We start from the raw sequence: 26,211 nt of genomic DNA on the forward strand, positions 1-26,211 counted from the left end.
CAGCAAAGCCGTACTTTCCTCTCAGGTTTCACAATTCTTAGCTGTCGGCTTGGATTTAAAAAAACAAAAAGAAAAAAAAAAAAAAACAACCAAAAAAAACCCCAACCCCCTCCCCTGAGTTTGCTGTCTGGACAGCTCTGATAGCTTACCTACCACAAAGGCTTATTCTCTATTTGTCGTCCCTCGCCCCCGCCCCCACCCTGCCATTTTTTAAGTCTTGCCTCTCCTTTTATTCTGTGTTTTTTTTTAATTCAGCCAAGACTCTTGCTTCCTTCATCGTACTGATTCCATCTCTACTGTCTTGGGAGTTCTGGGTTCCGACATTATTTCAGCATCTGGCTTTGCCTTAAGTTTTTTTTCAATCTGCTTTCCCCATACTCTTTCTCGTGTGTGCTTCGATGACATTCTGTCTCCTACATAAACCTCTGTAATGATGACCAAGATACAGATGTGCCCATAAGCACCAGAGGCACCTTCCTGCAGCCCCTCCACAACCTTCTACACCCCACCTCCCAAATGTAGCAAGCAGCTGGCTTGCCTCTACAGTTTAATTGCCCTTTTGAGTCAAACACAGCAGGCTTTCTGTGGAACTAACATCCAGCTTTGCAAAGTGCTTTGCCATCTTGTCCCCCAAGAATGCCCCATCCCCCCATCTCTCCACAGCCCTGTAGCTTTTCTTTGTGTCTCCAGCTGGCTGGCAGTGCTGACCAGCTCTGCCTGTCTTCTTAGGTGAAGTACTTGATCGAGGCTTTTGTCTATATTCTGTTGGTTTTGCTTGCTTGTTTGTTTATCTTACCATTGAATCTCGAGAACTCTTTACATATTTAGGCTCAAGTTCTTTGCCAGGTGTGTGATTTGTACATTTAACAACAACAACAAAACCCCCAAGTCAGTGGCCTCTCTTTTCATCCTTTTAGTTGGCTCTCATAGTTCTGAATTCTGAAAAAGGAACCTTGGAAGCTTTCTTCTTTTAATCTTGCAAGTTTATTAATGAAGGCTAATATTAATCAATATTTAATTTTTCTTCAAATCCATGGAGCTTGGAGTATTTAAAATTCTTCTCAATTAATATTCCACCACGGTTCTGTGGTTACTCTGTCCTTAAACTGTAATCCCACACACAGGCATTCTTGTCATCACCAGCTTTTCAGGGTTTGGTACATGAGCCATCTCACACAGACCCCTGGGTACTCTCCTCCACACCTGAATGCTTCCCCTTGGTGAACCTCTGTTCATGCCAAAGTCCGTATTTGGGAAGGCCTTCCAAAGTGTCTCTTGATGGTAAGTGTTCAGTTTTCTCTTTGGAATTTCTGTTTTGTCTTTGTCCTTGGAGATGAGTTTGGGGTTGCAACTTAACTGTTGACAGGATTTCTGTTAGTGCTCCTGTAAAGCAGCGTCTTCCTGGCTCTCATCATTGCTCATCCTTTTCATCCTTTGGGGGCTCGGGATCATTGGGGCGACCTGGTCTCTGCAGTTCTGGATCACATCTGACACTCCATCTCCACTTATTGGTTTTCCTCCATCCAACTTACTCTCTTCTTTGAGGACCGTCATTAGGAAGATGACAGGTTCCTAACTCACTCCCACATCCTCCATCTCTGTCAGCTTCTGTCCCAGATCCCTCACCCCCACCTCCACCCCTTTCTGGGGTTCTAACCTAGAACACTGTGTGCGTTGGACAAGTGGTCTAATGTGAGGCCACATCAACAGCCTGGTTTACTTTTCGAGGTAGGGCCTCTCTCTATAGCCAAGACTGGCTTTGAACTTGCAAGCCTCTTACCTCCCCCAGGAGATGAGCTTATAGGCCTGGATCACAGCCCTAGCTTCTGTAAGTTCTTTAGGCCCCATCCCACTGGCTTCTTGCTCATTCATACATAGCTTAGCCCACTTGCTATGGTGTTAGTCTAGAGAACGTCCGCAAAAAATTCATGTTCAAAACCTGGTCCCTAGGACGGTGCTTCAGTGGAGTGTTCAGGATCTGGGGACAAGTGGAAGATCCTTAGATATTCTAGAAATGTGCTCCCAAAGGACGGTTATCCCTCTTCTTCCTCTTGGCTTCCTGGCTAATGAAGCAAGTGGCATTGCTGTCACGTGTTCTGCTATGATATGCTACCTTCACAGAGACCCAGAGCCACAGGATAACCAGATCTGTTTGTAATAGACATCCTGGTACATCAATAGCAAGCCATCCCACATCCTTCACACCCCACCCATTCAGATCAAAGCAAAGCTGGCTTTCTGGACATGCCTAGCTACTGCTGTCATCACCGACTGCTCAATTGCTGTGATTTATTTTTTATTTATGTTTTGAAAATATTTCACAGAACTGTTACTGTGTTTGATTAGCCACCAAGGGCTAGAATCTAGGATTGAACAGTCATTTGTTTCTGTAGTCAGGCCCTGTTCTATTTACACCCAATGGCCTGGCCCGTCGTGGGGGTCACCTGGGGATCACAGAATCCCCTGCACACCTACCTGCATCTACTTCCATAAGCTTCCTTCCCACCAGCACTTCTGACAGGGAAAGAGGAAAGGATGAGGGTAAGGTCAGTGCCAGCTGCGAATGCTTGAGCGCTGTATTGTGGGTGTTCCGCAGTTTGCTGTGTGGCCCTTCAGGCCTTCTGATGCCACGCAGCAGCAGGCCAGATCACCCAGGTTCCTCCTTCCTGACAACCTGGAACAAAGGGCAGGCGAGTGGAGAGTCTGCTCGCTGGAGTCAGAAGGATGAGGTCTGTAGGAAACGCCTCACATGCCTGACCAGACAGCATAGGGCCAAGTGTGGGCTTGGGACCCAGAAATCAAAGCTCTCCCTATTTTAGATGCCACTTCACCGCTCTGTTCTGTCAAGAGGGATGCTTGGTGAGGTGATGGGGATCTCCTGGCTCTGAAGGAAACCCTCCCAGACACCCTCTTCTGAAACACACTGCAGACCTTGTTAGGCTCTATGCAGACTGTCCAGAAAGTGCCACCACCTGACATGATCACTGTCCCCTCTAGCTATCCAAAGACAGGATCCTTTCTGGTTTTGCTTCACTGAGGCCTTCCCAATGTACCCGAGGCTGACAGAAACTCTCTAGAAAGCCTCCGATTAGATTCTGGATGCCTTTAGGGTACACCTCCTGTCCCTCCTGCCTTCATCGTTAGGGTCTTTGTTTGTCCCTCCTAAGTTCTGTGTTAGCTGGCAGGTGTTCAGTGCTCTGCCTACATTCTCCCTCCTCAGAGCCCAGTCCCAAGAAGTCTACAGTAAGCTGCAGGCTGGGAAGACCCTCTTAATCTGTGACATATGCTTACCTGGCCTCTCTAAGACAGTTAAGAGCTGGAGCTCCATCAGCCAGCTAAAATATTCTATCTCATGGTCCCTGAGAACAACTCAGGCTGGTGACTCTAGACACACACACACACACACACACACACACACACACACACACACACACACTTTCTCCTTCCCAGCAAGTCTGGGCCAGCCCTGCCCACTCCCAGGAAAGCAGTATCCAGTCCAGGCCTGAGTCTTAGGACAGTAATCCCTACACCCACTTGGTCTTCTCCCACAAAAGCCCCTAAGCTGGAGGTCAAGCCAATGCCTGTTCCCCCTGGTGCTGTCAGGTCTCTCAGCAGCTACTGAAAGGAGTACTGGCCCATAGGACAGGCAGACATAATAGCCATCCTGCCTCTGCTCAGAGCCCTGCTCCCCAGCACTGGCACACACAGGAAGAGCCCTGCTCCCCAGCACTAGCACATATAGGAAGAGCCCCACTCCCAGCACTCCCCTCAACTCAGGTTGCCTCTGACTCCTCCTTCCCTGTCATCTGCAGGACTCACAGATATTTCTCCAAAATTCCTGTTCCGGCCTTGCTGAACCATCTTTTCTTGAGGGAGGCATACCCAACCCTCTAGACCACATGGGCCCCAGCTCTCCCAAGTTTGGCAGATTGCTGGGCACCTAGCCCAGCATGTCTTTTTCCCTTTAGTAACAAAATCCCTACTAGGGGCTAAAAATATGAACTATTTCCCAGTTCTATGGCAGCTAAGTGTGAGCATCCACTTCCCAGCCAATTGGATCGAGAAGCAAACAGACATCCTTCTGGAATGGGTATGTCTTCTTCTTCTTCTTCTTCTTCATGCCACCCATAGCTCCAGCTGCTCAGGACATCAGTGTGATGGTGACGGTCCTGCAGATATCTTGAGCTAATAAGGACCACAGTGGATGGGGTAGCTGAAGCCACCTGGACCTCAGGCTTACTGCCAGCTGTGACTCTCAACCTTCACGTTTATTTCACGTGTAGGCCATCATGCCAGATTTGAGACAAGACTGAAGTTTCTGTCTGAAGCAGCTGCCTGTTTTACTGGCTAAACAGAGTATTTACCATATATGCACTTGCTTTGCTTAGAATTCCTTTTCTGTAACATACTATGAACTCTGGGGTTGGGGTGGAGTGTTGGTCTGCTCTGGTCACCTGAGTCCTCAACACCTAATACATGACACAGCACAGGAGATTCTCTGAAAAACAACCACAACAACAACAGTAATAACGCCGCTGAGTGTGGGCTCCGTGTGTTCAAGGCCAGGGCTTTGCATGACCAGGACCCGAGTTGAATATGAATAGAACTGGAACTGTTTGATCAGTATATGAACAGGCTTGGGGCTCACTGTCTAGCTGGAACCACAGCTTGGTGTGTAACTTATGGTGGGATCTCTATTTGTGAGCACTGATGGTATTAGGGCTCATCTTGAACTAGAGTAGAGCTAAACACTAGTTAAATCCCTAACACCAGAAAGTGTTCTCTAATGAGGGGCAAATGTTAGCCACACTGGTATTTTCAGTAAACCAGAACTTAAAATAGAGACACCCCCCTCCCAAAGACTTCTCAGAGCTAGTGATACTGAGATGGACCTCTGGGATTTACAGAACAGGAGAGCAGGCTGGCCTTCCTGAGAAGGGACTGCAATTACAGAAGGAACAGCATCACATACTCCAGGGCAGGGGTGTGAGGCAGGAGAGCCAGGCACAGTGTCAAGGACAGCAGAATGTGTGGCCATAAAGTCTAGATTTTTTTTTCCTAGACAAAACTCATGGGCACTGCTCACCCATGCGATGTGTAAGTCAAGAGAAAGCTTCCATCTACTTCAAGATGCTATACCACCCAGGCCAGTATGGCTTCTGACCTCCTCCATAGGGGTCAGACTGGGGATCCTGGCAAACCATGGCCTCTGGTGGCCAGACCTGGCTCCCTAGCCTAGCCTGTGATGCGATGGCCTGTGCCCTGCCAACTGGAACCAGAAGCATGAAGCCTGGGGAAAACAGAGGAAAGTCTGAGACCAGACTACCTAGCTGCCCTGCTGGAAGACTAGAAGAAGCGCCATTCACCATGCACCAGGGTAGGGACTAGTTTCTAGGAACTCGTGTACTGACAGCACTGCTGCAGCTTCTGCCCATTGTTTTGTGATCATATAAGAATATTATTGTTTTCAGGACATGTCAGTGCAAAATGGTAGCCCACAGCACGCAGGGCTTAATGCAGTACACACAGGCATCTATAACCACAGAGGTGACGCTGAAGGGAAAGCTCTAGAACTGTTGGAACAAGTATCCAGGACCCCTGGCTCACCTGAATATTGGGGTGAAGGCTTTAAGGAGACCCATTTCACATCCACTGAGGTCTGTTGAGAAATGCCCTACAGTGGCTCAGGCCATTGGCACTGGCTCACTGTAACAATGGGAGGCCAGGTTTACTGCCCTGCTTCCTCCATTAGGGTTGTCCCTGAGTATATCCTGGCATTGCAGGCTTGTGCTAAGCCTCTTTCCTGTAGAGTGTGGGGGAAAGACCAGGGGAGGAGGGCAGCATGCATGGGGAAGTGTCTTCTATCAACTCCCAGCCTCTGGGATCCCAGCTGTCCTGGTTCCCTAGGGGTCTGGTCATGGCATCTTTTTTTTCCCAGCCAGGTGCTGAGGATGGACTGAAGCCCATCTCTCAACCTACATCTCCTCTTCCACCTTTAGAACCATTCCCGAGAAGACAAGGTAGGTACTCCAGGGGCATCAGGTGGGTCCCTGTGCTGTTCTATCAGCTCGGACATTGTATGGGACCGAGGATGTGGCTCCCTCAGCTAGGCATCCTGCCAGCAAGTGCTCAAGGGTTCAGTTGAGAGCCTTGACACCAGCAGCCAGCCACTGGCTTTGCTTCCTCAGCTGCTACAGCAGCTGGCTGTGCCAGGCCTTCAGTGTGTTCTGTTGCTGGGACCAGCTGGCCAGGAGGGTGTCCTGCTGCCCGTGCAAGTCCAACAGCTGTTGCCCAAAGGTGTAGGGTTCAGCTGCTGTTTCCGGGGTCCTTCTGGAGAGGGCAAAGGAAGTACAGGTGTTGGCATCAAGGACAGGGAGGGGCCAAAGGTCTCCAAGCATGTGGCTGCAGAGGATGCTGAGGTTGGAAATGCAGGTGAGGAGAACAAGGACACGGATGCATGGAAGACTGCACAGAAGTCCAAGGGCTCGGGTTCAGATTGGCCCATCCATAGGCTGGTGGAGGCCTCATCCTCCTGGCTGGCTAACAGAAGGAGACAGAAACATCAGGCTATGCCGGCCACTATTGGGAAAATCCCAGTGGCACCCTTATGCAAAGAAGCTTGGCACTGCAGCCATTAGGGGCTGAGTAGACAAAGATTCTATGGGTGAAATGTTTTCTTTCATACCAGGACCAGACCACAGCCCCTCCAACATCATCCAACACCTTGGATTCATCATCTAGTCAGCCGCCTTTTGTCCGCCCACCTAGTCCACTGATCTACCTGCTATCCTGTCTGTGCTGTAGGCATCCTCCCACACCAAGACATGGCCCTGAGCTGACCTGTACATTACTTGCTAAGGCAGGAGGGAAAAGGGGTGGCTTTTCTAATCATCTCATACAGCTCCATTTCCATGCCAGGGGATCTGAGGCTGGGAGTTCCTACTCAGAAAAGAAAAAACAAACAAACAGACAAAAACAGTGCTCCAAGGGCTTTGCACACAGGCTGCGGGCCACAGGAAGATGGGTAAGTTCAGTTGGCTATGGCACACCTCACATTCAAACTCAGTATTTCCTGGGTTTATCAGACATCCAGAGACCCCACTCTACAGCCAGCAGCCTCCCATGCAGTCCTAGAGGGCACTGGTGTGCATGCCCTACCTGCCCCAATGGCAATGCTCAGGTGAGCAAGAGGAGTGAGTACATGTCCTGGATCTGTATGGGGACATGACTGGGAGATAGTCATGCAGCTGGTCAACCAGGCACACCCATCCCAGGCACACGCTCGCTGCCTTTAAAGGCCTCAGAGTCACCCTCACCCCTGGCCATTGGTGCCTCGTGGTTCTGAGAGACATACTTGATCACTTAGGTCACGGGTCCTGCCCTCGTCAGACACAAGAAGACAGCAGGTGCTCTGCTTGGCCACCTCAAGGACCAGGTATCCCAGGAGACCCAGTCTTTCTGCCAGCTCAGAGCCTTGGTCTTCTGCTCTTAAAGCATCATTCTGCCAATATCCAAGCTGGTGCTAATCTTGAGGGGTATGGTTGGCACAGGGTATCTGGGCCTCCAATGCAATGCCCCATCCTGTCACAGAGCTCCAGAACTACTTCCTTCCTGCTTCCGACTCTTAGTAAGTCAACAAATTCAGAAAGCTATCAGCAATATGTAGACCACTCTCATGAGGATCCCAGAGTGTCAGGACCACCAGTTTGTTATGTCCCCTGAGGGAGGTGAGCTCAGGGCATCAGAGACCACCAGTGTCAATCATGTTGCCCAAGGGAGGTGAGCGAAGGGTTGTTAGGGCTTGGGAGTGAGCTAATCTACTGGGAGTCAGGGAAGCCTGGGTTAGGCCTCACACCAGGAGATGGGGGACTCTCGTAAGTTCTTGCTTCCCTCCTAGGTAGAGAGCTTGCAGGCAGGGTCTGAGGCCTGTCCTAGAGCCATGTGTCTCCTGCACCCATGTGCAATAGCAGCAGGCACCATGGAAGAGAAACACTGCAGTGCTACGGCCAGAGCTGCTTGCTGGAGAGCTAAGGCTGCCCTTTGGTTTGTGGGAGGTCAGAAAGGAGCTGGCCCTCTTCCTAGGGCTTGACCTCGACCTCCTCCCAGCAGCTTCCTGGGATAGGACAGTGCATCAGGATTGGCTCTGAAGAGGGTGGTGGGGAAAGGAGGCGGCACAGACACAAGCCAGCATCCTAAGTGGACCAGAACACTGTGGAGTAAAGAGACCCAGCCAAGAACACAAACCATCCCCACAGGTGTCAGGAAAGGCAGTGGAGGATAGCACATGACAGCTTCAAGTCCTAAGCATCAGCCTGGGAAGACACTATGGAATAGGGGTAGTCACAGCTCCCACCTCAATCTGAGCTTGAGAAAGGGGTGGGCGTGGGCAGGGAAGCTTGAGCTCCCTCCTGGATCCACCCACCTCCACGGCAGTGAGGAATGGCCCGTAGGCTTCCTGTAGCAGAAGACACAGGAGGGACACTAGGTGGCCTACCTCTCCAAGGCAGCTTCACCCAAACACCCACTCTCCAGGTCTGGGTTCAGCCTACAGGAAGAGGGAGGGAAGAAGAGAGTGGAGAAAGGCCTTCCTCCAATGGCCAAACTCCAAGGCTACCTGGCCTCACACTCAAAACAGGGAGTTACTTTTCTCTGCTGTGACCTGCAGTTCTTCAAGTGGGGTAGTCTAATCACAGCCCATGCTCTGCATGTCAAGTACATCCATGAGGGCGCTAAGCCGGAGTCAGATGGTTACCCTAGATGTGGCATGGCAGAAGTTGAGATGGAACCTGAGGCTTGCCTGTGCTGTGTCAAGCTGGGCAGGACAGACTGCTAAAGCCTGACATCTTCGGTGTCCTGTCTAGAGAACCTCGGTGAGGACAGGCACCCAGCATTCTCAGCTCTCCTCGCCTCCCACAGCCACTGCTCTAGTGTGGTGAAAATGACCATTCCTCACCTGAGGAAGGAAGACTTGTGAGCACTGTGGGCCTGCAAGTTAATTCACGAGGGGCCTCCAGAGACCCAGAGACCTGGAGTTTCCTCAGTTCTGGTATTCACTCAGAACCACAAGCTCCTGCTATGCACGCAGAAACCCCGGGGGCCTACACAGCCCAGGCACAGTTTAGAGCACACACGTTTTCCCTGCACCTGGGTGGTGGCATGTCATGGAGGCCAGAGGCTATCGATGGCACAGCATATCCATGTTACCTATAGAGTCACCACGCCAGTGAAAGCCCATCCCCTTTTGCTAGGAGCTCCCGGACGGAAGGCTCTGACTTCTCCCTGGGTATAAATATAGGTCCTACTGGTGCTGCTGAGCAGATCCAAGAGAGAGGGGACAGGAAGGTGTGTGATGGGTGGCAGGGTGAGTAGCCAGCAGGCAGGGGTGCATTGGTAGGGAGTATGAGCAGGTTAAGTCTGTGGGAGCAGGTGAGGGAGGAAGTGGGTGTGTGAATGGCTAAAGAGTGGGTGAGTGGGTTGGGGGTAGTAGCCCCCCTCCTACCCAGGCACACAGGGTGGTTCTATGAGGTTGGAGAACCATGTAAGGACCCTGTGCCAAGGAGAAGATTCTGGGTTCCTCATGCCAGCCTGCCACCTGGTCTCTCCCATCCTCCTCCTTCCTCTTATCTTAACTCTTTGTCCACGGAAGTAACCAAGATATCCATGTGGGGATATGGCCACACTGCCAAGGACTGCACCAGGGGCCAGGCTGATGGCCAGGCACACACTGCCACCTCTGCTCCTGAAGCGGTAGGACAGTCCTGCGACCTCTCCAGCCTTTCAGGGACGGGAAGCGTGGAGCATGCCTGTTCCTATTACCTGGCTGCCTACCTCTCCCTAGTGCCACACTGGCGCTGTGTGACCCTGAACAAGTCGGTCTCCTGGGAGTCATGTCTGCTCCCTTACATGGATCACGTTTGGCATAAGCCCAGGCCAGGGACCCTCCCTTATACCTGCTGAGGCAGGCGAGGAGGAGTGCAGGTGGCCCCTGCCCCAGCACTCATAGCTCATCATGAAGCAAGGATTGATTTCCACAAGGGTCATTTCACCCCACCGCAAATATTACAGGGAAATTCATTTTCTTTTTAGGAGTGTTCTGGGAAATGAAGCAATTAGCATGATCTTAAACCAGCATGTACTATCAATTGCAATTCAATTACTGGGCTTAAATACGGTTCAGGGCGGGTGGCTGCTCAGGGCGAGAAACCAGCCATGGACAGGAAGGTAGAGAGAAGCTTAGGGTCTCAGCTCTGGTCAGCTCCAATTTGTCCATGGTATCAGTTGGGGACAACAGTAGATGGGACAATGGGGTGCTGGCTGGTCAGCTTCCAAGTCCTTCTCAACATCTGTGTGCCCCCGGAGTGGGATCCCAGATCAGTGTTGTCATGAGCCGATTACTCTTAGCTCAGCTGGCCACAGACCAGGTTCTAACTCCACAGACTCCAAGGTTACTGGTTCTAACCCTGTCAGAGACCAGGCTCTGACTCTCCACACCAACCTTGGCCCTGCTGCTGTGAGCCCAGTGCCAGCACATTTTACCCAGGGACTCACTCATCTCCTTATACTGTGCCGCTCACGCACCAGGATTACACAGTAGAGATTGTGAAAACATATGAAGCTATGCACTTAAAGCCAGCGCCCAAACCCAAGTTGAGGCTAACTGCACCCCCAGTCACTACCCACAATGGAGCTGGCCATCACCCAAGGACAGTGGTCTCCCCTAGGATAGAGACCCAGGGGGGCTGCTGCATGGATAGATCAGGCATGGACACTGCTAGATCACTTCCTGCTGATCTAGCAGCAAAGACACTGATGTCTGTGTCGTCTTGATGGATAGAACACTCTATCACAGCCTTAGCAAGATGACAGGAAGGCAAAAGACTGACATGACCAAGAATCTGCTGATCCCTTAGTCCAGGGGTCCAGGTTGCAAGGCCCCATGGACACTATGTATCCCTACAGCTTAGTGCATTGCCTGTACAAAGGGTATTTACTGCATGGGAATCCTCAGCTTGGGGCAGTGCTGAGTGCTATTACTAAGTTTGTTATATATAAACACTATTTTACATACATACATACATACATACATACATACATACATACATACATACACACACATACACACACACACACACACACACACACACACACACACACACACAATTTCCAGGTCAAAATATATCAATGAAGAATGGGTGACTTCCATTCTAGGTTTTGGGTGAGACATTTTCGACATACAGTGGCTGAGGGATTCTAAACTCACTGCAGTACAACCATGGCCTCAGAGGGGTTTCACAGAAAGCCTGGGTCCTGGATCCCTCTAACTGTGGCTAGGCTGGGTGTGGCTACCCATCATGGGCTGCAAGTACCATATTTAACTTCCGATATCCCAGCCCATTATGCAGCAGTGTCTGTTAGAACCACAAGGACAGAGGAGCCAGGGAGAGCTGTCCTAGGTGGTGAGACAACTGGCTCAGTCAGCTTATGCTGAACCCAGCACCAGAAACAGTGGTGTATCAATGGGATGAGCTTAGACACACGGCAAGTAAATTCACACCATGGATAATGTGAAGGACTCAGGCTTCCAGGGTCTCTGTGCAGCGAGGCCATTGCAAAAAAGGCGGAACTTTCTTAACAGGGGTCAGAGCCCACACTTGGCAAAACAGAGGCTGGAGCTATAGCATGTATGCAGATGCAATCTCACTCTCTGGCTCTTGGAATTTGACCAGATTTTGTGCAGACACTTCTCTTTTCTAGATGTCTCTATAACATCTGGCTCATACCAGTGACCCCACAGCACCACCTGGCATATGGGTTGGCTGCGGGTACTGGAAAAACTCAAGCCCTATGTCTTCTGGCCTTGGCTCTGATCCCTGTCTGCCTGATGGTATCTCTTCAGGCCTCACTGACAAATGGGAGGCACCCATTTTGGATAAAGAGAAACCACAGCTTGAACAAAAGCAACCCCAGACCTGATATTGGGGGAGGAGGTAGTTCACTGCAGATGACCATCCTTCCCACAGACCCTATGCCCTCCAGGAGTGTGGACAGAGCAAACCCATCCCAACACAAACCATGACCCCTTCCTCTCTTGTGGTCAAAGGCCTTCCCAGTGCTGTTCAGAGAAAAGTGCCTGCTCCATAAAAGCCAGGCTACGTCAAAGACCAGATAACTGGGGACTGGGTGGGAACCTTTTCTCTGAAGATTGCCTTGGTGATACTGGGCACTAAGAGATGGACCAGTCTGACAGGCAGCCCCATGCATTCTACAGGAGTTGCTGTGAAAGGAGTGGCGACAACTGCATCTTTGCATCCTTATTTGACAAGCACCATTGGTGGAAGAAGGGTGCAGAGCAGGAAGCAACCTCACAGTGGCAGGACTGGGCAGGTGCAGCAGGGCTGGGACATCCTGCTGGGCCTATTGCTGACAATGGAAGGCTGGAGCTCTGGGGCAGGTAGCTGGCCTATCACTGGCTACTGGGCAGGACTCAGTTTCTGTTAGGATCTGACTCCCAGACACACTGGGATATATGCCAGAGATCTAGACCTCACTCTCCACCTCTGTTGGAGCTAGGCCAAGCAGCCAATTCCAGGCAGAAGTTGACCTACTGTCCTTTGGTGAACGATAAAGGCAAGGCATGGGCCGGGGAAGGAGTCTACAAGTCCTGGGGCCCTCTACCCAGATGCTGGCTACCTAGGACAGAACAGCCGCAGCCAGTGTGCTAAAAGGTTGCAGACAGCACAGCTTCCAACCCCTGGTATGAGCCACAGAGAGTAGAAGCAAGGGACACTGGGAAACACCCTAACTTAGTCAATGTTTAAGTTGTACAATTATTCCTTTGATTGCTTCTAAAGCTAGAACTCATTATAAGCTCACATAACCTTCTTTTTCTGGCATCATGGCACCACTTCACATAATAAAATCTCTCTTTCTCAATGTGTATGTCTGTGTCTGTGTCTCCCCCCTCCCTCCCTCCCCTCCCTTCTTCCCCCTCCCTCTCTCCTCCCCTCTACCCTCCCGCCCCTCCCTCCCTCCCCCTCATTCTCTCCTTCCCTCTCCCTTCCCTCTCTCCCTCTCCCCATTCTCCCTCCCCCTCTTTCTCTCTCTCTCTCTCTCTCTCTCTCTCTCTCGTGTGTGTGTGTGTGTGTGTGTGTGTGTGTGTGTGTGTCTGTGTGTGTCTGTGTCTGTGTACATGCAATGTATTCACTTTAAAAAGAAGGAAAAATTTTACCACATTTTTCTCTGTCACAGAACTCCTCTCCTAATTAGGAGCTTGGCAACTGTCTACCTGCAAAGGCAACTGCTCCAGCTTACAGAATACCAACTTCTATGTAGTCATGTGTTTATCTGTTTATTTGTAGTTAGCACAGGCAGGATCAGCCTTACCCTGTGCAGGGCTGTCTGTGCATGCCAAGTACAGGGAAGGGTGGCAGATGCTGCATCTGGGGGCCCCAAGGTCTTTCCCTTCTTGTATTTTCTCATTCAGTCCTCAGCCCTCCCAGGCCTATCATGTAGCCATGGCAACAGAGCAGCTAGTATTCTCAGAGCCTGCACCTAGGTCAGGTGACAACTATTGGGGACCTCCATCAGGTGAGAGCTTGATGCGGGGAGCCCGGCACACACAGCAGATGGCAGCAGTAAAGAAGGACCCACTCCAGCTATCCACCCTGCAGTGTGCAGGAGCACACTGGCAGCAGCTCAAGGGTCTGCCCATGTGATCTCTCACTGATCAGGATGCACCTTCCCGAGATGGAGCTTTGTAGGACAGTTCTTAGCATCCTGGCTCTGAAGTGATCCTCCTCTGAGACTGGACTAACAAAGAAACTCTGAGAACTTCTCATTTGGGACAGTCCTATCCTGAAGTTGGGCAGCCTGGGCTGGACCCTGAGCCTCATCACTTGAGATTGTGACCTGGGCTGGGCAATAGGGCATTTCTCTCTCATCCTAAGAATCTCAACACCCTGAGTGCTTACTCTTTTGAGGTCCCGGTGTGGGCCGAGGTACACAGAAACACTGGCTGCAAAGCCCTTTACTAAAGCATCTCCAGGAGCCCCTCTGCACAAAGCCACCTTCCTACCTCCACTCATGCTCAATGGCTAACCACAGTGACAGGAATGTGACAATAGCAAGCACAGACCACACCACTGCCTCCAGCTGCCTGCCACACACATTCTAGTGTAGGGGGATGGGGTGTGAATAGTAGGAAGGTATTAAACTGGATGCCAGAGAAGGCACAGGAGGGACTGTCTGGAGTGAGAGTCCCTGGAGAGGCAGGGAACATGCTGCTCCAGGATGGTACAGCAAGGCCACAGGAATGTGGTTGGGCAAGTATAGACTGTGAGGAGGTGATGACTGCAGAAGGGAGGAAAGGAGGGAGGGAAAGAGGGGGGAAAAGAGGGCCTCTGCATCCTCCAGAGGCCAGGCCAGTCCACAGGATGCTCTTCCTCCATATGACATGGACAGCCTTCTCACAAGGAGAACATAGCCCCTCTCTTGGGCTTGCACTAAAATAACCTGGCAGAGATACTGTGTGACCTGCAATGCTAGAGCACAGTCTTACCTGGCTTAGGACCCAGCCTTGGGACCAACCACACATGTGTTGTTCTGCCTCAGCCAAGAGCCAGCAGGAACCCAAAGAGGCCAACAAAGCAAGACTTCAGGGTTTCATGGCACAGAGGCCATCTTGGATTCGCCCTGCTGTATCTCTGACCAACTGAAGGACTAGGAGTTGGGCAGACTGCCCAGTGGCAGATAGGTAAGGCGAGAGGCTACAGCTAGGTCATAATGGTGGAAAACTTCTAAGATGGCCAGCCTCTTCCTCTCTGTCCCTCCTGATCTAAAACAATGGCCTGGTAGCTGAAAACAAAGACCTAAAGGGCTTTTTCCCTCCACCAATAGGACCTCCCACTGCTAAAGGCCCAGCAAGGAGTTCAGGGTGGCTCAGGACATGTTACACAATAGCTGTGGGCCAATCGACCATCCTAACTTCCTTCAAACAACCCTAAATTAGGGAAGGGAGACCCTTCAAAGGATTAAAAACCTTAGTCCTCAAGATGAGGATAATTTGTGGGCTCCCAAGTCTGAGTTCTCCACCTCTGTTTTGTGGAGGCTCCTTCACTGTGTGTCTGGTATGTGTGTGTCCATGTGTGTCTGGTGTGTGTGTGTGTGTGTGCGCGTGTGTGTGTGTGTGTGTGTGTGTGTGTATGTGTGTGTGCAGACGCGAGTGCACATGCTGATTTGTCTAGTCCTGTCTGCTGTATTATCGATTTCTCAGTGTCACGCTTGAGCTTTTTTCCTGCCTTTTAATTCTTTCATTAGCAGAGAAAACAAACCCCATCAAGACCCCTCGACAGCAATACATCCTGGAGTTCCTACAAATGATGATGAGGATGCCACTGGACTCAGCACAGGTACCGCTTCTGCCAAGGTTCTCAGGTGCCTCTGAGCATGCCCCGGGTTCCTCGCAGGCTTGCTGCTGGGCCTAAGGCCCACCCTGTCAATCAGGGAAGTTGTGGTTGCTGTACCAACAAAACAGAAGGACACAGCACTGTGGGCTTTGGAGTCTTGCAGTTCTGAGCAGCCGGGTTCAAGGTGTGAGCAAGCCTGAGCCATGGGAGACAACTAAAGGGGCACCGCAGATGTTTCCAAGAATGACAGCTCCTGTCCCACTGACCTTCTACCTGGCACCTGGTAAGTGCTGGCGTAAGATTCTGTGTCTTGTGCAGGGCCACCTCAGATAAGAAGCCCATGCTGGAAAAGAAGAGCTAACCACAGCCCACTTGAGGACCACACTAAGCCTCAGAACTTAGAGTCCTGAGTGGGCTGAGCTCAGATGAGCATGAGCCTGGTTTCCTGGTCTGCAGCCAGATCTACAAGCCAGATTCTATCACAACACAAGGTTATACCCCTCTCACTGGGCTATGGCAATAATATCTAGAAAAGCCTCCGACTCTGCCATTTGCACCATACAGAACCAGAGAGTAGTGCACAGCCCCACACTGCCCATGAGGAGTCTGCCAAGGAGAGACTGAAAATGCAGACTGTCCAGACCTGCACCTGTAGGACCACATCCTATGAGGTACGGGTCAGGTTCTGCTCATGCCAAGCAGCCTGGACCACACTTCTTGGAGATAAATGCAATCCTGTTGGCAGCATGAGCTTCCGTTCTAAGTTCCCTAGCTGGACCTGTCTGCATAGATCTGCTGTGAATACCTTGCTATACTGCTACAGGCAGCCCAAGCAGAGCTTCCCAGGGCTGTTCTCGGTCAGCTGTCCTCTGGTTTGCCTCTCTGGTCTAATGGGATCCTAGACCCACATGGGTTGCTCTGGGAAACCACTCTGCTGTGCCAACACACAGACCAAAAAGCCTATGTGTGCTTGCTCTTTTGTTCTCCGCATCCCCTGCGCGGTACCTCAGCTTCCACCTGAGGGCAAGCCTGGTGGGTGAGCATCTTAGGATCTTCAGACGAGGAGAGGGACAGTTCCTAAAGGGGTTCAGAGAGCACTGAGTGGAGGTCCTAAGAATTTCTCTACCAAGCTTAAGTAGGAGACGCAGCAGAGGCAAAACACAGGTGAGCCCGAAAGGGCACAAGATAGAGAGGCTGGAGCCTGGCCCTGCCTGGGAAAGACCATGATGGTCCTCAGCTGGGGCCTTGTAGGCTTGCGTGAGTTGTCTGTGTCCGTTTTCTTCAAGGATCACTCCTGGCAGGCCCTGGGTGCTCCTGAACATGTTCCAACATTCCTATAGCAGAGATGGCCCAGAGGGAGGGAGGTCTCAGAGCTATAGCCAACAGAGTCAAGTTTCCACCAACACAGCTACTGTGTTCTACACTTCCTCATGGGGAGGGGCACGCTTATGCTCACACACCCACACCGCATGCCTCTCAGAAGGTCACATGCTCAGCAGGGGCACAGAGTTTCTGTGGGCTCTGCAGAGACAGCCTGCCAGCAGGCACCACACATAAGCATACCCACAGCAGGAACAGACAGCTCCTCTGCCACCTGCTGGCAGCACCATCAAATTGCAGGGTCAGTCCTGAGCACCACTGGGAAGGAGTAATCATGCCAGGCACTCAGTCTCCTCTAGGCAGCAAGGGAAAGAACTGAATTACTTCCTTAGAGGCCCAGGTTGAGCAGAGCACCCTGTCCTACCACCAGGATCCCAAGACTCCCAGGAGAGTCAATCAGCAAGCACTGCAAGGCCAGATGAAACTCCAGCCTCCAGGGAAAGGGTGAGAGCCTGCAACAGGCTGACTCCTTGAGCCCTCAAGTTCTTGGTAGCTGCCATGGTGGAGTGCTGAGAGTCATCACATGCAGATCTCACCACCATCTGCAAGATGGCCTCCTTGTGCAGACAGATGGCTTCCAGGTCCTCCGTAGTCATGTATAGAAGCAGTACCTGCCCCTGGCCCTGCCACATGCTGTCACGTGCATTAAAGGTTCTTCTGGCGATCAGCCAGGCCTGCGAATAAGGCCTCAGGTTACTATCATCCCACACCATGGAGGTCTTCTTCCCTAGTCCCAGTCAGGCCACCTCTGTCCTAGAACCTTGCCCTGGGATGTTGAAAGCCTGGGAGTTGACATGTGCTCAGCTCTTGGCCCAAGAGAGCATGCTCCAGGGAAGAGATGCCATAGGTTGTTGTGTAAGGTAGGTAAGAGTGAGGGTTAGTGGTCCCTGGTCACCTGTCCTATGGTGTGTACATAGCCCCTTCCCAGGCCTGAGGAGAGTACAGCAGGCTTGCACTCCATGCTTGTGTACAAAGTTGCCATGTGCTGGACCACAAAAAGCCTAGAGGTACATCCCTGACCCCCAGGAGCACATATTCTTTGTGTCTGGCTTTTAGGGGCCTCTTTCTGAGTCCTTTGCAGGTAATGCCTATAAACGGAACCAAAGCCCACTGTCTCACTGAAGGCTGCAGACACACCACAGGCCCAGCTACAAGCAGAATCCGTGAAGCCAGAGTCCAAGAGAAATAATTAGCCACCAGATACCATAAAGTCAAGGCCCAAACTCCACCCCAGGGAGCCTGCCCCTGCTGAAGAAACTGAGGGTGGGGAACCTGGGGGGTGGGGAACTTTCAATTTAACTCTTCCTTGATTTCTTTAATTCGCCAAATGTTTTAATACAATAAATTATATTCCTCCAATTAACCCCATTTGCTCTCTGATGGGACAATCTGGGCACATTTCCAGAGTCTTCTGTGACAGGGGCTCCAGAGAGACAGTCACGGAGCATCCATCTGGTCCCCAAGCACTGGTCAGGCTGGGAGGGGCTTCAGAGTGAGGGACTCCATTCTAACACCAAGATGCAGCTCAGCCCCGGCACCACCATCATCTTCAGGGACCCAGCCTCCCTAGTTCTCTACAGAAGGCTTGGTCAAGGCTCTCTCTCCAGCTCTGGGAGCCTCCTCTTTAAAATGCATGGCCCAGGCAGCCTGTACCTCTCCCTTAGCCCCAGAACCCTCAGGCAGTAGTATGGTTGGAACATGGCTAGTTTCTCTGGGACTTGGCTTGAAAGATGGCTGGATCTTGTCTCCAGCGTCTAAGGAACAGAGAGGTACAGCAATGAAAGGCTATGAGCTCGACGAGATGGGCAGGGGGAGAGTCTGAGGACCGCTGGACTCCAGCCGGGCCCAGTTCGTGTCTATCCTGGGTAGGCACATGAAGCCAGGGCAGCTGTGTGCTCCTCCAACTACATCTAGGGACGGACACTGGGGTCCCATGGCTCTGCCTAAGAGAGTTGGTGAGATGGAGCTAGACACCTCGTTTTGAGGGAGAAGGCAAGTGGTCAGGTGCTTCTTCTAGGACCCGCACAAAGTAAGCACAGCCAGTGTCACTTCGAGTGACGGTGAAGCCACCCTCAACTCAGGTCTCCTTCCTAAGCCAACGTCCTTCCCACGCCTCATGGGAACACAGGAAGTCAGCAGAGGCCTTTAAATAAACAAATATGTGGATAGATGAATGTAAAATAAAAGATCTAAAAATCTGTTGACAAGTGCTCTCACCCAAGGCAGTAATTATCGCCTCCCTTCCCTGTGGGTGGGAGGAAGTGAGCAGGGCCTGAGGGTGGGGGAGGCTCTGGCCCTGTGCCAGGCCTCACTCTACCCTCCCGGCACCCCCGCCCCAATGCCTCCTGCTCTGCAGTCTTCGGGGCTTCCAGGCTCAGGCTCGTGGAAAGAACTACAGCAGGGTCCTGCCCCAGCACAGCACCTCCTGTGAGATGCAAGCCTGGCACCCACATTCTCTGGGCCTCAGTGTACACATCTGTCAACTGGGAACCCTGCTGTATGTACTGCACCATCACTCTATAGTCCTACCTAAGTGTAGAGCACTGGGACCTGTATCTTGCAATTTTCCCAGAGGACATGCATGCCCAAGAAGAGGCTTCCTATTGTGTGACCAGATAGTTTCAGTGACATGGAGCTGCTACTTGCCCCTCGGAAACAAGATGCACAGTCAAGGGCCACTGCATAGCAAAGACCCCAGGCTGAGAAATATCACTACCAATTCCAAGAGAGGACTCTATAAAGACTGGTTCTTTGTAAGCCACGGGACATCAGTAGAATACCAGACCCTGAAAACAGCCATGGAGGGGCATGGTCCATCTGCCTCTGTGTCCCTGGCCTGACACGGTTTGCCAGGCTTACGGCACTTCCTCAAGAGCCTGTATATAACCTGCAGCTGTTCCAACAGCTGGCCCAGCCCAGAAGATAGAGCTGAAAAAAACTGGGTCCAATCTCATGACCAGATGCCATGGACCCAGTCAGCATCAAGTCAGACCTGCTGGGAAAAGAAAGCTAGGGAACACTCAGTGGAATAAAACCTGGAGGTTGGGTCTCAAAGGACAAGCCCCCTGCAGGCTGAGGGCAGAGGGGACCAGACTACCCATGTATGCTGCAAGGAACCAGTGCCTTTGATGGGCTGCCCCACTGAGGGAACAGAGGGGATGTGGATCTGAGTCTGTGGAGGGGGAGGGACGGGGGTTAGTCATGGCAGGGAGGACGCTGTAGGGATCTCCTTCACCTCCTTTCGCATCCACCTTCCCTAGCACACGACAAAGGACAGGACTGAAGAAACAGTTTAGCGGGTCTCCCAGCCTCCTGAAAGGGAGACAAAGCTCTTCTTTATGCTGCCTACAAAGGCACAATTTGCATCTTTAGCTCTGATGCCCAGATTAAGGATTTCTTTGCCAGGTGCTGGGGTGCAGAGCAGGCCTGTGATGACTTTCCAGCTAGAGAAAGGCTGACAAAGGCAGCTTTCTCACCCCTAGCCATGGCTTGAACACACAGACTTGGGAATAGACAAATCCTGCCGTGGGACCACTGGAGAAAGGGCTTGGTTTCCCATGAGAAGACACAAAGTTGGGATGGGCATCGCTGGGGACAATGATACTGGCTGACCCTGCCCTCCTCCTTCCAAGGGAGAAAGAGCTAGGAGATTCAGACCTAGGCAATGCCTGGGGCTCAGGCTCTGAGAAACTGACCATTTTCTCACGCACTCCAATCCCAGCTAAGAGCAGGGATCAGGCGTTGCCACTTTCTCACTTGGGAAAGGCAGCCTCTATCTGGTTTTCAACTTCTCCAAATGGCATGGGCCAAGAGACAAAGGCTCTTTTGCCCTGTGCCCCAAATATGGTAGCATGAAAAATGACTTCTAGCTAGCCTGTGGAAATGAAGGTGAATGACTCCTGTAGTCTAGGCAGGCACACACACAGACACACACAGAGACACACACACACACAGACACACACAGAGACACAGACACACACAGAGACACAGGCACACACACAGACACACACAGACACACACACACACACACACACGGAGACACAGACACACACACAGACACACACAGAGACACAGGCACACACACAGACACACACACAGACATACACAGAGACACAGGCACACACACAGACACACACAGAGACACACACAGACACACACACACACAGACACACAGAAAGAAAGAAAGAAAGAAAGAAAGAAAGGAAGGAAGGAAGGAAAACAACCATTCTGCTGTCAGCCAGTTGTGGTACAAAGACAGACAGCATGATTCCCGAGGCTTGCCCCCAATACCAAACCATCAGCTCTGCCTGGGGCCAGACTGTCCGACCAGCCAGGAGCCACTCACTGTCTGAGACTGCACGGGGATCCCAGCAGCCACAGTTCATCCTCAGGACTTCACATTGTCTGAACCCAGCATGGATAACTTCACTGCCTCACTAGAGGTGGGCAGTACCCAGCCACATGTGGTATCACCATAATCATACCATGACTTTCAGTGAATACACACATACTTTTCCTCGGGGTCAGAAGTGTGGGGCCACAGTAAACAAAGTTCAACCTCAGCGGACCGTCCTAGCACTCCAGGTCAGGGTACAAATTCACACCCTGTTCCCCACTGCCGCCCTCTGTATCCACCATCCTAGGCTCTGGTATTTTTATTCAAGTTCTTGTTCAAGTAATTATTTGGGGTATGGGGTATGGTGAAGTGACCAACACAATGACAGTCCTTTCCTTTTTTAAAAAATTTGAGAAAGAACATCACTCGGTAGTCCAGGCTGGCCTAAAACTATATAAACTATACTGGTCTTGAACTCATGGCAATCTCGCTGCCTCAGGCTCCTGAGTGCTAAGATTACAGGCATGTGCTGCCACACCCAGCTACCTTTAGTTTTTCCAGTAGCCACTCTGGTTAGGCACACGCTCACTGCTCATTATTCGTTTGGAAATCCTCTTTGGGAGCACCTCCACACTGATTTGCAAGAGCTCTTCATGAATGTTGGTGGAGTACTTTCCAGAATCCCACCGTGCAGAAGTCCCTCACTCTGGGCAGCTTCTACTCTCTGACTGGTGTATTCAGTTTGATAACTTCCTCAGTCTTCATCCTGTCGTCAGTGTCCTACCACTGTGCAGCTGGAAAGTACTTCCTGCTTCTGGGAGTGTCTCTGCTTTGCCTCTCCCATGACAGCTGGGGTTTCAGAGGAAATGTTTCTACGCATAAAGGATCTTTGTCTCTAGTTCAGATTCGACTAAGCTGGCATCAAACCCGGAGTATGCATCAAGTTCCTGCAGGGCAACCACCTCCTCAGGCCACCTCCACCACCCACTCGCCAGCCAACACACCCCTAGGCTGCATTTGGACCATCCCACACTAACCTGTGCACCTCACAGACTCCATACCACCAGTTTGGCTGGTGTCTATGGTAAGAACAAGCTTCTTGGTTCTGAAAACTGTGTCTCTTCCATGTACACATGTGTACACATACACACACACGCACGCACGCAAATATGCTCACAGATACAAAGTAACTGGCCCAGGCGACAAGCTGGCCTGGGCTCCAAACTGGCCTGGGCTCCAAACTCCTCTGAGCTCCGCCATGGAGCTCCTTCTTCAGCCCTTCCTGCTCTTTTCCCATGGCATAAACAACAGCAGATTCTGGGTTGTCCCCAAGGCTCCATATAGAGTCAAAACTTGGTACTTACCTGCTTGTCAGCCCGATGCACCCTGCGAAGCAGTGCTCTGGACTTTTCTGCAATCCTGTTGGGAAAAAAAAAGTAGAAAATGGGGACTGTGGGAGAATGTAGAGAAAAAGATGATCTGGCACCAGGCTGCCACTAATATACACTTAGGCTGCTTATTCCCGATAGCAGGCTGCCTCTTAGGGACCTGCTGGGCGGCCTCCACTAATCCACATCATCTCCTGGGTCTCGGTTTCCCTGATGCCCATCCCTGATACTCCCTGCTCTTCCAGACTTCTAGGAGGTGCTGGGAGGTTACCTCCGGGAAGCACTTCTGAGAGTAAATCCTTCCTAGAACGCGCCCTGAAGATGTACCAATGGGATCCTGGGCCCTGTACAAATGTTAGGGGAATATTTATTCTTCTGCCCTGGTGGTGAGGCTACATCAAACAAACAGAGGACAAGTCATCTAGTGAGGGGTATTCAAAAAAAGGAGCAGGAGCTGGCTGGACGCCACCCCTATCACGCCCTCACCTTCTGCACCACTCCATAGCTGAATGGCTTCTGAGAGCTGGGTTTTCAGCCAGTCCGACTGACAGTGCTCCTGATGCAAACAGGGTGGTCTTAGAGCACACTTGACCGGCCTGCCCAAGCCCAGGGTTTTGGTCCCCCAGGGATCCCTGTGCCCACTTCATCCCCCACAGGGTTACACCTCACACGTGTCCTCGCACCCTCCGCCCAAGTGCTAAGCCCATAGTAGTTTATATCTTCGATCAGCATCTCTGTGGGCATCAAAACCACAGGCGCTCTCTCCAGTATGCACTGTCTCCATGACCCATACTATCTGGACGTTCTCCCAGGAACATACCCACATGTGCAGGCTCCATCCTTACTTCATACTTGCGCTGACTGAGCCACTCCCCTCATAGGCAGGTCTTCTCATTTCACCCCCTAGGACTGCTGCTGACAGTCCCTGCAAGTGCAGGCCACACCACTCATAGCTTGACAGAACAGGGTGGCATACCTTTTCTGTCAAGGGCAGGTGTTTGGTATTCTAGGCTTTGCAGGAAGCCTGATACAGATATCCAGCAGCAGAGGACAGTGGAACCAGCCAGTGAGACTGAGCATGGTAAGCCCCGTGGGGCGGGCAGGGGCTGGCAGGCAGCAGGCTATTGCTCAACAGACTGCAGGCTTACAACAGTTACTTGTGTGTCCTGAGCACTCTCAAGTCTATGGGAGCTCACAAAGGGTGTGGCTAAAAAATAGAATGAACGGACATGCAAGGATGGATGGTTCTGGAAGGGGTAGCAGCCACTGGATCGGTGTGTGGCAGCGGTCTGTGAGAACCATCATGTATCCAGAGCAATGTTGGTATAACTGAGAGGGTACACGTGGGGGCATAGTATAGAAAGTATGGCTATCGGTAGAAGGGTAGGAACAGGAAGCAGGGCACAGTGACAGGATATAAGCAGCAGAAGCAAGGACTATGAAGCTGATGGCAGGGTGTTCAGGGTGTCCTTCTCCATGAAGACTAGGCTGCCCTCATGCCCACTGTACCATGGGCCCCAGAAAAGCAGGGCCTCTCAGTAAGTATGCTGAGCCCAGACTGAGCCCGAGCGTCTGCACAGATCAGTCTAGTGCCTGGCCCCTGTCATGTGTGCACCCCACCACAGGCACCAGACTACCCTTTCCTCTTTCCCCCAGCCCCTACTTCTTCCAAGCCTCAAGTCCCTGGGGGAACACAGAAGCCCCCACAGCTCTGACCCCTGCTTCGTGGCACTGGAGCTGGCAGCAATGGTTTTATTGGTGTCCTGCTGACCTTCATGCCTGGAGTAGAGAGGCTGGAAGCAGAGTGGTGGGCAGGAAGCTCTGGGAGAGCCCAGAGTAGGAGAGAAGAGCAGGAAAGTTGAGGAAGGGAGATGGGAATGGGCAGACAGGGTGCACGGAGATATGCAGGTGAAGGGTCTGAGGAGCCACAGACAGTCGGGAGCAGGACAGCAAGACATAGAGGTGAGGGCTAGTATAGGGTGAGTGGTTAATACACCACTGAAGGACAGTAAGGTAGACAGATGCAAGGACAGGGATCTAGAGGAACAGGCAGAGAAAGCACGCAAAGACCAGGGAGGGTGGGGTGGATGGATAAGGGTAAGCAGAACAGAGGAAGAGAAGCACACCGTCAGCTGTGGAAGGTGAAAACCATCAACCACCATGGCCCCAACTCCTTCCTAGACAAATGGCTAGACTTTCTGGTCCCACTGAGGCCAGCACCTATCACACAGAGAGGCCCACTATACCACTCTCTCTGCCTTGTGATAACCTAAACCTAGGCAGAATAGGGTCCTCTTCCAGAAGGGGACTCAGGTCCTTCCAGCACAAAAGACTTCCCTACAATGCCATGTGACACACACCCCTCCAAACATTATGAGTCAACTGCTTAGGGATGACCACAGTGCCACCCAGGGCAACCCTGTTCCAGCCTGGCCCCAACACACACATAACCCAACAGAGGAGGAAGTCTGACCTGGCAGGAACCACAGAAACCCTCAATTCAGATGTTTCCCCGAAGCCCCACCTTACAGGCATCAAGTCAGAATCCCTTCACCGCAGTGGTCAGCATGTGTAATAAATATAACAGCCCTGGGTCCTCAAAGGCCACCTACCACAGAGCAGCCAGCCAGATACCATTGATCACTGCAGAGCCAGCAAATGAGGCCCAGGGGACAGTCATGGCAGCCTGTACGGGAAAGGGAAACAAACAGGAATGTAAGTGTTGACAAGCATGGCATAAGGATGTTGTTGCACAGTTTAAGGGGGGAGGGGTATAGCAGAGGCTTTCCTGTCACATGTCACCGACATCCCTGCCATGCCCTGAGGCCGTCTGCTTACCTGGCCAACCTCAAAATGTCAGAATGCAGAGGTTCCCCAGGACCGTGTCACCAGCCACTCCCTATGACAACCACCTCATGACCCCCAGGATCTGGTGTCATCTGAATGCCACCAGCCTACATTCTGCTCCCAGTAGGCCCTGGACTCCAAGCTAGCCTCTAGGGCAGCCTATTGGCAGCACTAGCCAGGTACACATTGGCCACCTTTTCCCACCCCCGCCTCTGCAAGCCCCATGCTTCTAATCCCTGCAGCAAAGCCCTGATCCATCCAGCCCACTTCATGGTGCATCAGCCAGCACTGCTGCAATGGGTTTAGGGGAATGCCTACACCAACACTTCCTTCACCCCTGTGCCCATGTCTCCAGACTGTTGTAGTGCCTTCTGGCCATCTCCTGCCACTACCTCTCATGCCATCGCAGGCAGGACAGTTTGAGGCATGCCCCTGAGAGGTCACAGTTCATGTCCCTCCCAGCCTCAGCACATAACAGGAATTCCATGTTTCATTCCAAATAAAGCTAGATCCCTAACTATGCTCCAGCACTGCCAAGGACACTTCTCTACAGCCCCTGGATGCTGGGGAAGGGCTGCTAGTTGCCCAGATGCCATCCGATGTCCCATGCTTCAGACAGAGAACAGTGGGCAAAGCCCCTGTGAAAACAGCAGGAGCCACACTTCCTGTATGGAACCCTCTACTCCTCCTCAGATTCTGTCCCAAACCATAGCAGAGGGGCTGCTGGTGTAGCTTTCATCTTTCTGGAACCATCAGTGCTGGGTTGAAGGCAGTCTACTTCTGTGTCCCTTCCAGGATGTGTCCCCTCTCCATCTCACAGGCTGCTTGTCTCATGACGGAAAAGCAAGCCAGGCTC

At 51.8% G+C, this 26,211-nt stretch overlaps 2 protein-coding genes across 2 annotated transcripts in view; one reads left to right on the forward strand and one right to left on the reverse strand.

Moving 5' to 3' along the window:
• Ptp4a3 (protein tyrosine phosphatase 4A3) overlaps positions 1-26,211 on the forward strand; it is a 759,824-nt gene that overhangs the window by 602,433 nt on the left and 131,180 nt on the right. The gene's annotated exons all lie outside the window — the stretch shown is intronic.
• Tsnare1 (t-SNARE domain containing 1) overlaps positions 17,032-26,211 on the reverse strand; it is a 32,417-nt gene continuing 23,237 nt past the window's right edge. Inside the window, 6 exon segments of the mRNA XM_051160526.1 lie at positions 17,032-17,437; positions 17,439-17,471; positions 22,485-22,539; positions 23,354-23,433; positions 23,496-23,514; positions 24,216-24,287. Of these exon segments, the coding sequence (XP_051016483.1) occupies positions 17,177-17,437; positions 17,439-17,471; positions 22,485-22,539; positions 23,354-23,433; positions 23,496-23,514; positions 24,216-24,287 (520 nt within the window). The 3' untranslated portion in view covers positions 17,032-17,176.

The sequence above is a fragment of the Acomys russatus genome, chromosome 17 (assembly GCF_903995435.1).
Source record: "Acomys russatus chromosome 17, mAcoRus1.1, whole genome shotgun sequence".
Taxonomy (NCBI): domain Eukaryota; kingdom Metazoa; phylum Chordata; class Mammalia; order Rodentia; family Muridae; genus Acomys; species Acomys russatus.